The sequence below is a fragment of the Rutidosis leptorrhynchoides genome, chromosome 11, assembly GCF_046630445.1.
Source record: "Rutidosis leptorrhynchoides isolate AG116_Rl617_1_P2 chromosome 11, CSIRO_AGI_Rlap_v1, whole genome shotgun sequence".
NCBI lineage: Eukaryota > Viridiplantae > Streptophyta > Magnoliopsida > Asterales > Asteraceae > Rutidosis > Rutidosis leptorrhynchoides.
The window spans coordinates 179,094,634-179,111,101 of NC_092343.1; the positions used below are offsets into that span (position 1 = coordinate 179,094,634).

The following is a 16,468-nucleotide window of genomic DNA, read 5'->3' on the forward strand; positions in this document are numbered from 1 at the left end:
CTTTTTGTGTTTTTTTTGATGATAAAGATCAAGTCTTCATCATCATATATGATGGAGATGCATAAACTTGTGTAAAATGGACAAAGGTTGAAGCTTTATTGGAAATATGCAATAAAGAGGCAATCTTGATGTTCAAAACTTGTAGAATGATAGATTTTACTCTTAGTTGTGTATTGATGGTTGAACCTTGGTCAAAGTGATGCTAAAACATCAAAGAGTTGTACACTTGAAGCTTACAAGCATCAAGGATGAGAACCGTGATGAGCATCAAGCACCAAGAATCTCACCGCAGTACTTGTTTGCTGTTTTTCTGGGTCTGATCAGACTCCTGGGCTTCTGGAAAATTAATTTTCAGATAGTTCGTTTTGAGTAGATGATTTTTCGTTTAGGCCTCAACTTAATCCGATATACGGTTTAGGATTTATAGCCTTACGAAAGTTACTACGTCTTTATAACGTTGTGCTGAAATTTCTGACCTACTCGCACTTAAACCATCGGCACGGTAAAATGAAGACGAGTTAGGTTCTGAAAATTACGGAGCCATGGCCACTAACTATGCGTCTTTTTGATTTGTATAGAGGTCGTAAAAGCTGTCCGAAGTCAGCCTTTTGTTTCGATCTCTATTCTTGTTAAACTTACCTTAGTGTTGATGAATGATGATGATAATGATGATGTTGATGATGACACTTAAACTTAATTTATTCCCTTTTAAACTTATTGGGACAACATACTGACCTAGTGACCTTTGACTTAGGTTGACGACCTTTCGGACCGACTTACTACCTGCATACGTTTCATATCGACTTTTACTGCTTATTCACTGTGAGTTATAGCATCCCTTACTACTTTTTACTATTTTTGGGACTGAGAATACATGCACTTTTTACGTTTTACATACTAGACACGAGTACTTAAACTTTACATATGTGTGGGTGATATAACGGCACAAAGATTCCCCTTAGCTCGGTAACGTTTAATCATTGGTTTCCTAACCGTGAACATGAATCTTAGATATGGATCCATAGGGTTTGACAACCCCACTCGGGCTAGTCGCGCTAACATTCAATGGGTGTTTAATACTTCGAGGACAAACGCACTCGCCAAGTGCACTTTCAGGGGGTGATATACATACATTAAGTCTAGTTACCGGGTGCCCACGGTTAAGCATATACTTTTCATACTGATTTAAACTGTTGATTGAAGCACTGAAATCTCGTGGTCTACATTACTTTACTGATTACAAACTATAGCTCACCAATATTCGTGTTGACTTTTAAGCGTGTATTTCTCAGGTGCTTAGACGATGTTGCTTCCGTTGTTAGAATTGCTGTCTTGGTGTTGTAGACTTGCTGTTATGGACCTGCTGTGTTAGATTTTCGCTGCATTACTTAGAGATGTCTCAATCATGGAACTTTTCTTTTGCATTCGTAACTTATGTTATTTTCAAATAATGACTTTGTAACGACCTTTGTGTCACGTTATCTTTTGTAAAACACTATCTTTTATGAATGCAAAACTGGTTTTCAAACGACATATAGTGTTTGACCTTGTAATGATCTTGTTGTTGATGAACCATACACGATGGTTTTGTACGGGGCGTCACATTTGGCCTACCCCATCCATACACAACGTTAATGTGTACGAGTCCAACATCAATGGTGTTCCCAATTTAGACGCAATTATACTTAAACCCATTCAGTGAACACCACAAGTGGCATTTCATGTAATTTCACCCATATCGGTACAAGAGACAAATCTTCTTTTGTGAGTCATACATTAGATGACCACTTATTTAGTATTATCGAACCGTACGTATCATCCGTGGACCACTTTACACCACTCCCATTAAGCCTTGTTCCGAAGAAAATTTGAAAAATAGAAACCCTTAGCATTCATCATCATTTTTTCGATACCAACTTTCTTCCAAGCATTCGTAACATAATTATGGGCTACTGGGAATGGAAGCCTTCGCCCCAAAAATTTCCATACAATGTTGTTTTTTTTGTACTTCATCGATGCCTCTTCAACAGCTTCTATAAGTATTACAACATCCACATCTTTATCTATATTGTCTTAGTTAATCAAGCGGAAGTTTACCTTCTTTTTATTCTAATCACCTACAACTGCCTTGATATAAGTAAAGGTTTCATAATTTCACTCGTATTGTTCTTCTTCTCATTACTATTCACGTCTCCTTTTCCAAGTAGCAGAAATTCCTCCACGTTTTCCTTATGCACTTTATATTCATCCCATGAATCAACAGAATGGACACTCACTGCATCATCATTGGCTTGCATATTTTGAGTTCCAGACATCATCGATTCTGTATTATTCTCTTTCCTATACAACATACCAGTATCATGCATCGATTGATTTTCATCCTCAATCTTCTGATCACTAAGGTTTACATCCAAATCACTTTTTTATGTTTGTTATGCCCTAGACTATTCCGATATCTCATTAGAATTCTCGCTCCCAGAGCCCTTTGAATCAAAGTCAACTTTACGATTGCGTAAAACCCTTGTTACCGTTTGTATCCCTGGCTTCTCCGTCTTTCCTCCAGAATTCGTCCCCATCACAACAACCACGAATCACCTCTCAACACGTAGTATTATTCGATTAAAACAACAGACTGTAATTGATTACACGAAAAAATGAAAATTTTCAAGAGGTCACCGCAATCACATGTTATTCTCTCGGAACTAGGGGTTTTTGTGAGAAAAAATGCTCCGTATTAATTACCATATTAATCAAACAACTAAAATAAACTACTAACTTATACGACAGACTACTATGTTTCCTCAGAATCTGATTCTTCCAACACTATCTCTCGGTGGATCTTAAATAAATTTCTACTTGTTCGGTAAATAAAAAAACTACGATAAACTACTAACATATATGGTAAACTAATCCGTTTTCTCCAAAAGAGTTCGGTGTCGTTAGAACTTGCGATTATATACAACTACTCGAATTAGTAGTCCAATTCCATTAATGCTCGAATGGATTAAAGTGAATTCATCAGGTGGTCTTGATTGTTTTTGTTGTCTGGATTCAGTTTTGTATTTGAAAATGTATATTTGTTGAGAATACATTGAGAAATGGAAGATAAAAGTTGTAAAAATGGTGGATAAGAAGTTTTAGAAAGGGTTTAGGCTGTCAAATGGTCATATACTTTTTTCCCTCAATGTAGGCTATGTACCCAAAAAAATACTAATGTAGGTCACATACTTTCAAAAAGTGTATCAATGTAAACAAAAGGTAATCCATTATCGGCTAAACATGTTACCTTTTGTTTACATCGATACAATTTTTGAAAGTATGTGACATACATTAGTATTTTTTGGGTATATAGCTTAACATTGGAACAAAAAAATATACATTTTTTAAAGCTCAATCTACAAAATCGATCAAGGATGATTCTCTTAACAAATTGACTTTAGATTAATGAATCATAACATCAAACGAAGTTTCGCACATCATCAGAACTGATAATCAACAACAAATTCATAGAGTTTTATCTTTAGTTCATTCTTCACCAAAAACCGTGCCCGATTTGTGCACCAGATCAATCCGAGAGGTTATAGCGAAATGTTTGATCGAAATCTCTTCGTGAAGCTATTTGTAAATTTACAGATCTTAAATCGAAGAAATGAATCCGAATTTCGAACTCAAAATTTCAGAAAAAAGGTCAAACAAACAACCTTATTTATCAGGTCAACAAGTTAAGTTGATTTACATTAACACATTTTTTTTAAGTTTATGGCATACGCTGGTATTTTTCTGGATATATAGCCTACATTGGGACAAAAAAATGTATATGACCATTTGGTAGCCTAAATCTTTTCAGAAATGGTTAGTATTTATAAACCAAAAAACAACTAAAAATTGTCACATATCCGTTTGCAACTGATATAATTTCAAAAAAGACCCCAACTCAACGGCTAAAACCAACGTCCTGTTCTCGACTTTGGCCTTCAAAACGTTGATTCGACGCCGGTGGGTGTCGATCGACCATCGGTCAAATTTAACGCCGGTGCTGACTCCGGAATAGATTGTCTGCACCGGATCTTCTTGCAACTTTAATTTATTTATACACCAATAAAAATAAATTTCAAAAAAGACCCCAACTCAACGGCTAAAACCAACGTCCTGTTCTCGACTTCGGCCTTCAAAATGTTGATTCGACGCCGGTGGGTGTCGATCGACCGTCGGTCGAATTCAACGTCGGTGCTGTCTCCGGAACAGATTGTCTGCACCGGATCTTCTTGCAACTTTAATTTATTTATACACCAATAAAAATAAATAAATAAATAAAAAAATTATCAAATTAAAGTACATTAATTTAAAAAATTGACCTTTATTAGCATGATAATACAATCATTTTAAATTAACTCAAAATAAATAAATGCCAAAATAGAAAATAGAAAATGATTTATCATTTCAATTTGATGCCAATCACTTTCTTGCTTCTTTCTCTTCAGCTTCTTCTTCTTCTTCTTCAGTCCAGAAGTATATATATACCACATATATAATCTTATTTTCCATTTTTCCAATTCTTTTACTTCATACTTCTCAACCCAAATTTAAATAATATTTTTTGGGCTTTTTTTCCAAAGTTACTACCAACGTTCATAAACCCCAATATTTGCCATTCAATAATTGGATAGATCTGCTATTTTCCCATTTGGGTTTTTCATCATATACCCAGGTAAACAAACCCAATTCATATATTCATCTTTTTTAAAACATACTAACTATTCAGATTATATTCTGTTTAAGATTTGATTGAATTTTTTATTTTTGTTTATCTGGGTATGTTTTTATAGCTGTCAGTTTTAGTGGGTGACATTTTTCTTGAAGTTTCATGTATAAATTGTACTTCTTTTTTCTTCTATATTTATCTTATTTGAGTTATCTGTGGAATTAAATTATAGATTTTAGGCAGTAATTTGCTAAGTGTAGTATGTTAAATAGCAACTTCTAGAGATGTGATTGTTTTCGGTTTGAATTCTTTTTTTGTCAAATAAGTCTCAATTTTGCAGTTTCCGAGTACTAGGCTTAGCATTTATTTTTTTATTTTTTTTATACAAGTTAAAATCAAGGTCTAAGGTCTATGTAATTATGGAATTATATGATTTATACTGAAATTGAGCAACTTTGAAGTACTTTAACATTAGATTATCAAGTTATGCCCTAACTAGTTGTATGATGTTTATGAATATTTGTGCAATATATTTAGTAAAGCTGTGAGTTGACTTTTGTATAATAAGTTTCAGCCTCAAGTCTTGAAACCTTTTTACATTGACTTATAAGTATAAGGTTAACATCTAAAGTCAACTTTCAATTTGCATATAGGTGGCCCTTAATATCTGTAGTAATTTCAATTTGCATAGGTGGCCCTTAGTTTGCTGAAATAATTAGTTTGAATATAATGCCTTATATTTTTAATAATAATATCTTTATAAAGTAAATTGCAGCCAGAAATATTGAAACCTTTTCGCATAGACTTGTAAGTGGTGACTATATACATGTTAAAGTTTGGTGCTTTGGGTCAATAAAACGAGTTCAAGTCCATATTGAAAACTACCCGTTTTGACACCTTGCATTTATGTATCCTTCCAGACCCATTTTGCGCCCTCTAGTTTATCTGCTCTGAATGGATCATAAGAAAATATCGGGTTAAAATGCAACGTTCAGCTAAAGATGATGGAAAATATATCTTCAACTAAATACGGTCTTTTAGAGGACTTGAAAATCTCGATGCAATGTCTTCTGATAGGAACTTGATGAATAATAATAACGAAATTGGTTTTCAGACACGATCCTCAAATTCTGCTAGCCGGTAAACATAATTTGAAACATGTTTTTGTCATTGTTTTACAGTATCGATTGTTGAATGGTTCTTAATTTGTAATTTTCTTTTTTTCTATAGGCAAAATCTTCAAACGGGGTCGATTCCCAACGAAAATGACAACAGTGAATATTCTTCGGATGAACAGGTATCTTTCGGCTTTTGAGATTTAATCCTTTTCTTTAAGGTTGGAAATTTTGGCCCGTTACCTATTCGAGGGTCAATCTGGGTTTTGTGTATCTCAAACTGGTCAAATAAACAATTAGCTAAACGGGTGGATGAAAGGTTTAAAAAGTGCATATAGTCAATTTTTAAAGCATACACATCTCTTAAATCATAATATTCAAAGTTTTCTTTCATTATTTTAAATAATAGTGCTTTTATAATTATAGTATTTAACACATTAGTAATACATGCAAATTGAATTTTAAATTAATAGGCAAAAAACTGTTTGCAGGTCAACCTTGGGCCTATTACACTTAAAAATGACACCAATTTTGTACAAATTCTGTAATTGTTATTTTTTGTAGGAACGTCTTGCTCGTGTTAAAGCTCAAAAGGAGGAAATTCAGTATCTTCGAGAACAAATAACGTTTGCAAGTGTTAAGGTAACTTCTGTCTCTCATGTCACTTAAGGTTATTTTATTTGTTTTTATTTGGTCTCATGTATTGATTTCAATGTGGCAACTTGTTGTTGGTGATATCAGGAGCGACAGTTATTGAATGAAAAATATACGTTGGAAAAGAAATTTTCGGAGCTACGACTGGTATGTCCTATATTCTTTGAATTTAATGATTTTTTTTTTTTTTTTTAATTGGTTTTGACAATTGACAAATGAATAGACACTTAAGTTATCGTTTAAACAGACAATGTTGAGAAAATTTGTGAAAGAAACTCAACAACAACAACAACAAAACCCAATCCCACATAAGTGGGGTATGAGGGAGGTAAGATGTAGACAATCCTTCCCCTATCCGAGAATAAAGACAAGTCATTTCTCCACCCAGAGTGAAATACTCTCAAGAGTAGAGAAAGTCATCCCTCTCTTTATTCGACGGATAAAGAGATTGCTTCCGAGAGGACCTCCGGCCTTTACGTAGGAAAATTTAAAAAAAAAAAAAATACTAAAATAAAAATAATAATAGACGCCATGAAAATGGTAGAATCAAATTTCCATGGGTTTTAAATCCTGCCTGAAATTTAATTTAGGCTCTAAGAGAGTCAGTCAAGTCGCCAATAAATCGACGATTGTTGTCGACTCAATAGAGCCGTATGTGAAAGAAACTCAACTTAACCAAAATTTTATAATGATTGCTAATGAACAAATAGATGAATTGGCAAAGGAGTAAACTTTATGAGTTTTCAACCAAGACATAAATCGTTGCATTTTTTTTACAGAACAGATGAAATGGGTTATTTATATATTTATTTATTTATTTATTAAACTTCAAACGAGTCTGATAAAAAGCTTTGTTAGTAATCAGTATTTGATAATATTATATTTATTCTGTAATTATTGTTAAATAATTTTATTTATAAAAATTTAAAAATGGGCAAAAAAGTGTGTTGGTCAACCTGACCCATTTTGACCCATACTAAATATGACATATTTTAACCCAGGCCCGTTTAAATAATTACATGACTCGCCTATCATGCTACATGTATACAAACGAATTGCTTTGTAGGTTTATATAAAATTTTGATCGTGTGACAGGCTCTAGATGAGAAACAAAATGAAGCAATTGAGTCTGCTGCCGATGAACTAGCTCGTAGAAAAGGCGTTCTTGATGAAAATCTAAGATTAGCTCATGAATTGAAGGTAAGTTTAGGATCATGTGTCTGACATTTGCCTTGCCTAATCATGAGATTATCTATCATAAGCAAGGTTTAGAATTTTTTAGGGAGTACTTGGATGCTGACTAAGTTTGACTTTGACCCGTTCTGACTAATCCCGAGTTTTGGCCGGGTTTGACCGAGTTTTGACCAAGTTTTGACCATTTTTCAAGTAATCCCGACCGAGTTTCAACCAAGTTTGGACGAGTTTGACCGATTTTTACTGAGTAATCCTGAGTTTTGCTTAGTAATCCCGAGTTTTGACCGAGTTTTGTTGAGTTTGACTGAGTAATCCCAATTTTTGACCGAGTTTGGTCGAGTTTGACTGAGTAATGACCAAGTTTGACTGAGTAATGACCGAGTTTGACTGAGTAATCCCGAGTTTTGACCGAGTTTGACTGATTAATCCCTAGTTTTGACCAATTTTGACTGAGCAATCCGAATTTTTGACCGAGTTTGACTAAGAAATTCTTACTTTTGACCGAGTTTGACTGAGTAATCCCATGTTTTGACCGAGTTTGACTGAGTACTCCCTACTTTTTACCGACTTTGACCGAGTAATCCAAAGTTTGAACCAATTTTGACCGAGTAATATGACTAATTGGACCGAGTAATCGGGAGACTTTTTTCTCCAAGTACTCCCGTGTTGTGCAACACTTGTAACAACTCATAAATCGTAATAAAATTATCAAGCCCACATTATATCATCTACATTTAATGGCGATGAAATAAAATTGTAACCCTATCTATACATATTAATGTTTCAGGTTGCCGAAGATGAGAGGTATATATTTGTGTCGTCTTTGGTGGGTCTATTGGCTGAATACGGCATTTTGCCACGTGTCACAAATGCTGCAGCTCTTTCCGATAGCATAAAGGTATAATAAATTGTCGGTATACTTAGTGAAGGACTATTTTTTAATTTAATCTATGTTCATTTTGGCCACCTAAGTATGTATCATATCCCGTTTATGTTAAACACAGACCAAAAACTTGCTAGATGACATGATGCTTTACAAGTTTTTTGAAATAAAAATTTTTGTTAGTTATTTTTATATCTTGGAAGTAAAAAAACTAACGATTTTTAAAAAATATGATGGGCGTTATCCTCACTCAACTTTTTTTGGTTGGATTTGTTATTACTGAAACCTTACACATATTGCATGTCAAAATTCATTCAGTTCGGGCCACCATCAGTATATTATTTATTTAATTATTCTTTATATTATTCTTATGTTATTAATATAACTAGTGCTTAAATGATATAATTATAATTTATAATAATAATAGTATAATTAATAAATAAATAAATAATAATTAATAATTTAACTAATAATTAATATTAATAATAATAGTAATAATAAGAATAAAAATAATTAATAATAATAATAATAATTTTTATAATAATAATAATTATTATTAATACTATTATATTATTTCTTTCTTTATTTCTTATTGGTCAAATATTTTACAGTATATGAAAACTCATTTGGTTATCATTGTTGAAAAACTTCATGACTAATTTTATATGCATCCTTAAAGTTTTGTTCATATATCTGTTGTTTATCCGCACCTTATACGTACATGTATCGAAAAAATCTATTGCTTATTGGTTGTTTCTTGCAGCACTTACATGACCAAATGCAACAGAAGATTAGAACATCACAGGTACCAATATAATAATATTTTTTTTTTATATGTATATATATATAATATTCTACTTTATTATTTTCAAAGTTAAGCTTAACAATAACTTTTAATGATTTTGTTTGTAATTGTCTGTTGCATGTTTTTTATACAGGGTCAACCGCGATTTCCACCTTCACCCTATAACAATCCGACAGGTGGCAGACAGCTGGAACCAAATTTTGACGTTTCTAATTACGCACCTGAAAATGACCGTAGAGAAAGGAACAGCTTGATCATAAATGGTCAAATCAGTCAACCACTAAATAACGATAATCGACAGAGTTTTTCTTCCAGGTCGATTAGGTTGGCCTAGTAATATATTTAACTCATTCAATTTGTTTCATTACTTATGTATTAAATAATTTTTAATTCATATAACTTATTGATAGTTTTTTTTTTTGTTTGTCAGTGAGAAGGCAGCACACGTTTATGATTATAATCGGGTGAATAATAATAGATTTGACAGTGGAGATGATGACAGTTATTTTCGGCAACCCCCGATTAATGAGGCTTTAGAAGGTAAGCTTATATAATTATAGTTTTCACATGAAGGTTTATTTGATTTAAAAGAATCAAAGGCAATTTCGTGTAATTACATAAAAACAAAATGACAATATGGAACTGTTTTTTTATTTACTTCATATCATGGGTCAATTCTTGTTGTATTTTATGTCCAATGTATTAATTTGGAAAATTAAACTTGCCTAAAGCAAAATGGCTCAACTCTATGAAACAAGCAAAGAGTCTCCCAAAGTTTTCTCAAATTCTTAAAACCTCCAAAATCTTAATTTTATAGAAATTCATTATTTTAACAAAATAGTCTTTACAAGGCTATCTTGTGATTAATGTTTTGTAACATTTGAAAGTGACATCTAAAAAAAATAGTATTCGTGGATCGGCTTGACCCGAACGTATAATAGGATTTCTTGTTTTGAGCCTAGCCCGAACTCGAAGTGTTCAGACCTACCCATTTTGACACCTTTAATCACAAGAGGCGTCATTTTGACCCGTTATATATAGTAATATATTATACTTCTAATTGAAGATGGCCCGGGAATTGATGGCTTCCAAATAATTGGGGACGCAAAACCTGGCGGTAAACTTGTCGGCTGCGGATTTCCAGTTCGTGGGACCTCACTCTGCATGTTTCAGGTATGGATTATTTTTTAGTTTTTATTTTCATAGATGAAAATTTGCAAGGTTAAATATTTTATTACAGGGATAAGGGCATGTAGTTGCAACGTAATTTTGCGAATTTACAAATTTATGCAACATTTACTAATTTGTACACTCCAGTAAATTTTTGTCACTAGTTTTTCATTTTATGCGAAGTACATGTAAAAGGGTTTTACCCTTGTAGTATCGGAACGTGTAAAATATGTAGTGTTTAACTCGAAATTACTCGGCGAATACTCGGTTTATGGAGAGCTTCGAGTACTCTCTCAAAACTCTGTCAAAGTTGGTCAAACTCAATCAAAACTTGGTCAAAACTCGGCGAACATCGGTTCACAAATAATAGTATATATATTACAGTTGCATGTCCCGACTCCTTTATTTTAATATTGATGATGTCATTTATATGTTTGCCTATGTGTTAGTGGGTTCGTCACCTTCAAGACGGCACTAGGGAGTACATCGAGGGTATGTATATTAACAAACATATATTCATCTATTTCGTTGACTTTATTGACCAGTATCATTTTCTTGTGTACTAATAATTGAATTGATTAATTGCCACAAATAATTAGACTTTAACATTAAGATTGATGTCACTAATATACATGGTTGCAAACGACGGTTGCGGTGCGGTTGCTGCGGTTTGGTGATTGCCCGTTCCATTTTGCTTAAAACCGTCTTATTAGTCCGTCTACGGTAAAGTAGACTCAAAGTCGGGAAAATCGGTCAACGTTGGTCAAAAGTTGACTTTTTTTTCTGGCCTCGTTTTATTGTAAACGAAGATACCAAGCCCATTTAAAAGTTAGCTAGAAAATATACCGACTTACATAGTATCCTTAAAGATAAATTACCGAATACACTATTACACTATAATAGTACAAAACATTATAACCTATATATAATTTAAAATTCAACGTTAGTCAACGTCAGTCTCGACCCATTTTGACCCATTTTTTAATTATACTTTCGTAAATCTCATCATAATAACGGAGTTTTGTATGACACAGGGGCTACAAATCCGGAATACGTTGTTACGGCCGATGATGTCGATAAACTTATAGCTGTCGAGTGCATACCTATGGATGACCAAGGTCGTCAGGTATTTCACAAACGTCTTTTGTACTTTTTATGTGATACGAAATTGGTCAAAATGATAGTATGAAGTTACACGAGGTACAACATTGTATTACACCGCACGAATAGTTTATTAGGATACAAATCGTTACGTAACACTTATGGATACATTCGTAATTGTGCTGTCTATTTTTTATTTTGACCAATGTCGATAAATATATTAAACATAAATATGTCAAACATAAATATTTTAAACATATAAATATATTAAAAATAAATGATTTACAAATAAGATGATGTGGTGTTAGTTTAATTCATATATAGGTTTTTATAATGTTTTCTATAATTATAGTGTATTTATTAATTTATCTTTAATGGATACTATGTTAATTGGTGTTTTTTCAACTAAATTTTTATATGGGTTTGGGATTTCGTTTACACTAGAAAAAGCCAGACATGAAGTCGATTTTTGACCGACTTTCACCTGACGTTTCCCAACTTTGACCTGACTTTTTGGCATTGACCGACTAATTAGACGTTTTTCTGCAAAACGGGATGGAATTAGTCACAACCGCCTTATGCAACCATTGTACTTGTGCTAGAACATGCTTGCGAAAAATACTTATCCTAAAACATTTTTATGTTTGTCAGGGGGAAATAGTTCGACTCTTTGCCAATGAGCAGAACAAGATAACGTGTGGTAAGTTAATCCGATACTCAAATAACAATGGGATATTCATATCTTTGTTCAACTGTTAAAAGTTTGTTACTTTTTTACTTTATGGTCTTTATGTTCAATTTGTAAGTGAATTAGTAATTTTTTATACTAGTAAATTCCATGTATTCTCGTTCTAATCTATTTAAATATATTTCTACACAGATCCAGAAATGCAACAGGAAATTGACAAATATATGGCAGCTGGTCAAGCGTCGTTTAGTGTTCTGCTGCTGGTATTTATTTATAATTATAAATTATAATAGTATTAAATTAATTAATAATTAATGAATAGATATATAAACTAGCAACATGATATTGATTCTAAAACACGTTTTCTCGTGTTCTGCGGCTGCTTTATTTGTGAAACAAGTTTTATTTTTATTTTTTAGCTATCACTTTCATGGCTGTTGTTTTTTAACAGATGGATTCGTCTGAGAATTGGGAGCAAACAACTTTTTATATGAGACGATCAAACTATCAAATAAAGATTAATCGGACTCAAGAAATATTCATCGACGAGAAATATTCCAGCGATTTATCGGTATGCACCTTTATTTTCACGTGTTTACGTAGTAGAGTTGGCAAGTTCCACTATTTATATGTAACTTTATCGATGAGGTTATGTTTTACATCTAACGTGTCAGATTGGTAAACATAAATTTGTGGTTTAAACAGCTGTAAAATTTCCCAAAATGAGTTGTTAATGCATACAACCTCATGGGGGTTTTCATGGGGGTTTTCCAGTTGGCCACGTTACCTTCTGGGTGCGGGTCCCGTGGTTTCCTCCCGACACGTAGTGCGGGTCCTGTGGTTTCCTCCCGACACGTAGCACAGATATGATCGGGTGAGTGACTCCACTTTTGGTGGGCCGTTAGTGACTCCTTAACTGCTGTTAAGGAAAAAAAATCTGCATAGAACGTAATATCTTGAGTTCTAAAAAGTTACATTATCATTTTAATACTATTGCAATCATAATAATCACAAAAATCATCTCTAAATAGATTTAAGCCTTTTTCAATAAATAGTGTGACTGATAGTTATCAACTATTTTGTGACGATGTTTGGCAGATTAAAATTCCTTCTGGGCTTACTACGCAATTTGTGTTGACACGTCCTAATGGTTCCTCACATCCTTTTAATACGTTCAATGATGTTCGGTAATACATTTTATTTCACGTTCTAATTAACTAGGTTTTTGAGGTTTTTTTTTTTTTTTTTTTTTTTTTTTTTTTTTTTTTTTTTTTTTAATAGTTGAAATTTATTACTTTCCTCTTTGCAATTTAACTTATAGAAATGTTTTTTATTTGTTTTGTTTTTGCAGAATGCGAGATTCTCTAGTGCTCACCATGAGAATGTTCCAAAGCAAGGTATTGTTTTTACATTTGTAAATAGTTATATGCGCAAAACATTGGAAGTTAACTAACGAGCTACCATTGTTTATGGCGAATAGGCAGTGGACGAAAGAAGGAAAACAAAAGCATGAAACTTTTTATTGTTCAATATAGATATACACTTATTCTTTGTAGAAATGAAGTAAAGAACAATAAAACTACTTTAGAAGGTTTTGTTCTTTATATATTGAAATCAATGGATGAAAGTGAGAACATGGGTGTGTTTCTTTAAGTCTCTTATTATTCTTATTGACTTATTGATTTTGACTTGTAGTAAAAAGTCAATGGGCTACAAAAACTGATTTTGACCCATCATGTTATATTTAAGCAGTTTTAATACCAATTATTATTAAACAAAAGCAAAGAACACCAAAGTAACGCTATTTAAATCTATGCCAACTCAACCATACCTTTATCACGTGCTCCACTCATCTATACTAATGCATACAATTTCCGGAATTATAGTTATAGTGAGAATTAACTTAAAGTGTGTTGAAGAGGAGATATGTGGTTATTCAAATAGTTATCATGTCAATATATTCATTTCTTCCGCCTCAAAATTTGTGTGGTTTTGTGAATGAATTGAACCATAAGCCATCACACCAGTTCATTTTTGTTTCCCAAAATCTATGATCTTACATCGAGGTAAGAAACTAAACTGGATGAGTTTAACAAGTTTGGTAATGGGTGAAAATGGGTATTTTTTATTACGCCCTGTGTGACCCATATATTATTTCGTTTAAGAGATGAACATATATTGCAGCACGAATATGTTTATCCAAGCTCTTTACAAGTTAATATGCAATACTTGTCTTTCTAGTTTTTTGATCAATTTATCTTTTATATAATGATTAGGCTTGTGTGTCTTTTTGATACCTTTAAATCGTATACCTTAAATAAAATTAAGATAGAAGGAATTCTCTTATAGCACACTTTAAATATTTATTAATCATTCATAGAGAACTGGTACGTTAAGAAATACAAACACGGACACAAACAATAACACAAAAACTAACAACAAGCACAAACACAAACACAAACACAAACATGAACATGAATTCCAAGTCAAACATAAACTTTAACAAAAACTAAGACAAAAAGAACACAACTTATAATAATATAATGTGTATATTATATTATATTAGATATACACATATCCTTCCACCAAGCAACAACTGAACAAGGTATATAGCCTCCTTCCTCTTAGCTTGCCACATTCCTTAGGATTGTGAGTTCCTTCACAGTTCTTTTGAGCTCATTTATGTACTCAATCGCGCCTTCCAGTACTGATGCTCGATTCGCCTTTTACTCATGATCACAAAACAACAAAAACAAATTTTAACAATAAATCATTATGTGTAGCCCATTATCGTAATTTCATGTCAAACCTTTTATATTTTTTCGAAATATGCTAGTAAATTCATATTGTTAGAAGGGTCACTCATGGGTGCTACTGATATAGTGAAGAGAAACGCTATAACTTCAATTTTTTTTTTCCCCCTATAATTTGTATACATGTGGATCAATAGGTAGTTAATCAATCAAATCAACTTGTTTTCTAATATGTGTCGATCCATGTTGAAAGAAGCATACGTGAGTTATGCATGCATGTTCTCCACTTCTTTTAGTACAAGACCAATTATATTTTAGCAAAGTAGAAGCACTATACGTAGTAAATGGATAGTAAATGGATGAACGTGCAAGTTGGTTACTCATGTTCTTTAGTGTATGGTATCAAATGTGAGTAGTTTATTTATGTTAACCGTTAGTTTCCATTCGACTATAAATATGTACGTAGTATTGTTTTATGAGGATGAATGAAAAAGTGGATTAATTCCAAAGTATCTTCTTAGTCTAATGTTCTTGGGAGATTAGCTACCTCGAATCGGCCTCTATTTTTGGAGTTCGCGATTGACTCGAATAAACCGTATCAAAAGTGCTTTCATTGAGACCCTCCCTCAATGAGTCACTCGAATAACAATCAATCCCTTGAAACCAACAACCAACTCCTCATTACACTCAACGAAAAAATGAGTATTCTTATCGCTTCCTTTAAGTCCACGAACACCAAGCTTGACATGGTTTGTCACCAAATTGAGGCTAATAACCGTAGATTAGAAGCTATGACCAAGAAAATCTCTACCACCATCACTACTACTAGTCACCACCTTGAGTCCATCGCTCCACCGATAGAAATCCAAACTACCACCACCGCTTACAACCCACTACCATGCTTACTGTCCAACAAGCCGCTTCCTTTACAATTGGAAAATGATTGCCAACATGAAGAGCCTCGGCTTCCACCCGAATCACCAACCGAAAAAAGTTGTTCCTGTTGATACTACAAAACACACCCGCGACACAACAAATATAACACATTTCATCGTCCCCTCACCTGATTCATTACATGCTATTGTCTCCCCTCACTTACTTCTTGCCATGGGTCATGGAATTAGTGGTAATCCGGTTCTAGTTCTCATCGGCTCAAGTTCCACCCACAATCTCATCCAACCTGATGTTTCATTCACGGCATTACTCTTCATCATTCTTTATGGCGATGGCCCGAAATTATGTGATCCCGTTCCAGAATACAAGCCACCAAAATTTGTATTTATTACGAACGCACACGAACCACCGTGGACGTTTTTGCAAGTTTCAACCTTGAGGACAAGGTTGATTTTCAACGGATGGGTATTGATACGTGTCGATCCATGTTGAAAGAAGCATATGCGAGT

General features: G+C 33.2%; 1 protein-coding gene across 3 annotated transcripts; it reads left to right on the forward strand.

The window, feature by feature from the left end:
• The first annotated feature begins 4,496 nt into the window (after positions 1-4,496).
• Positions 4,497-13,914, forward strand: LOC139876706 (uncharacterized). Of its 3 annotated transcripts, none has more exons than XM_071864082.1 (18): positions 4,497-4,708; positions 5,623-5,842; positions 5,933-5,999; positions 6,382-6,459; positions 6,559-6,618; positions 7,567-7,671; positions 8,453-8,563; positions 9,312-9,353; positions 9,487-9,686; positions 9,784-9,893; positions 10,420-10,526; positions 10,973-11,015; positions 11,558-11,649; positions 12,276-12,324; positions 12,505-12,575; positions 12,764-12,883; positions 13,411-13,499; positions 13,664-13,914. In XM_071864082.1, exons 2-18 carry the CDS (start codon positions 5,766-5,768, stop codon positions 13,728-13,730), a joined length of 1,488 nt encoding a protein of 495 aa, XP_071720183.1. In that variant the 5' UTR covers positions 4,497-4,708; positions 5,623-5,765; the 3' UTR covers positions 13,731-13,914. The 3 variants fall into 3 exon arrangements, with proteins under 3 accessions (XP_071720183.1, XP_071720185.1, XP_071720184.1); XM_071864084.1 differs by having other exon boundaries at positions 9,487-9,668; XM_071864083.1 differs by having other exon boundaries at positions 4,499-4,708; positions 9,487-9,677.
• Positions 13,915-16,468: the final 2,554 nt, after the last annotated feature.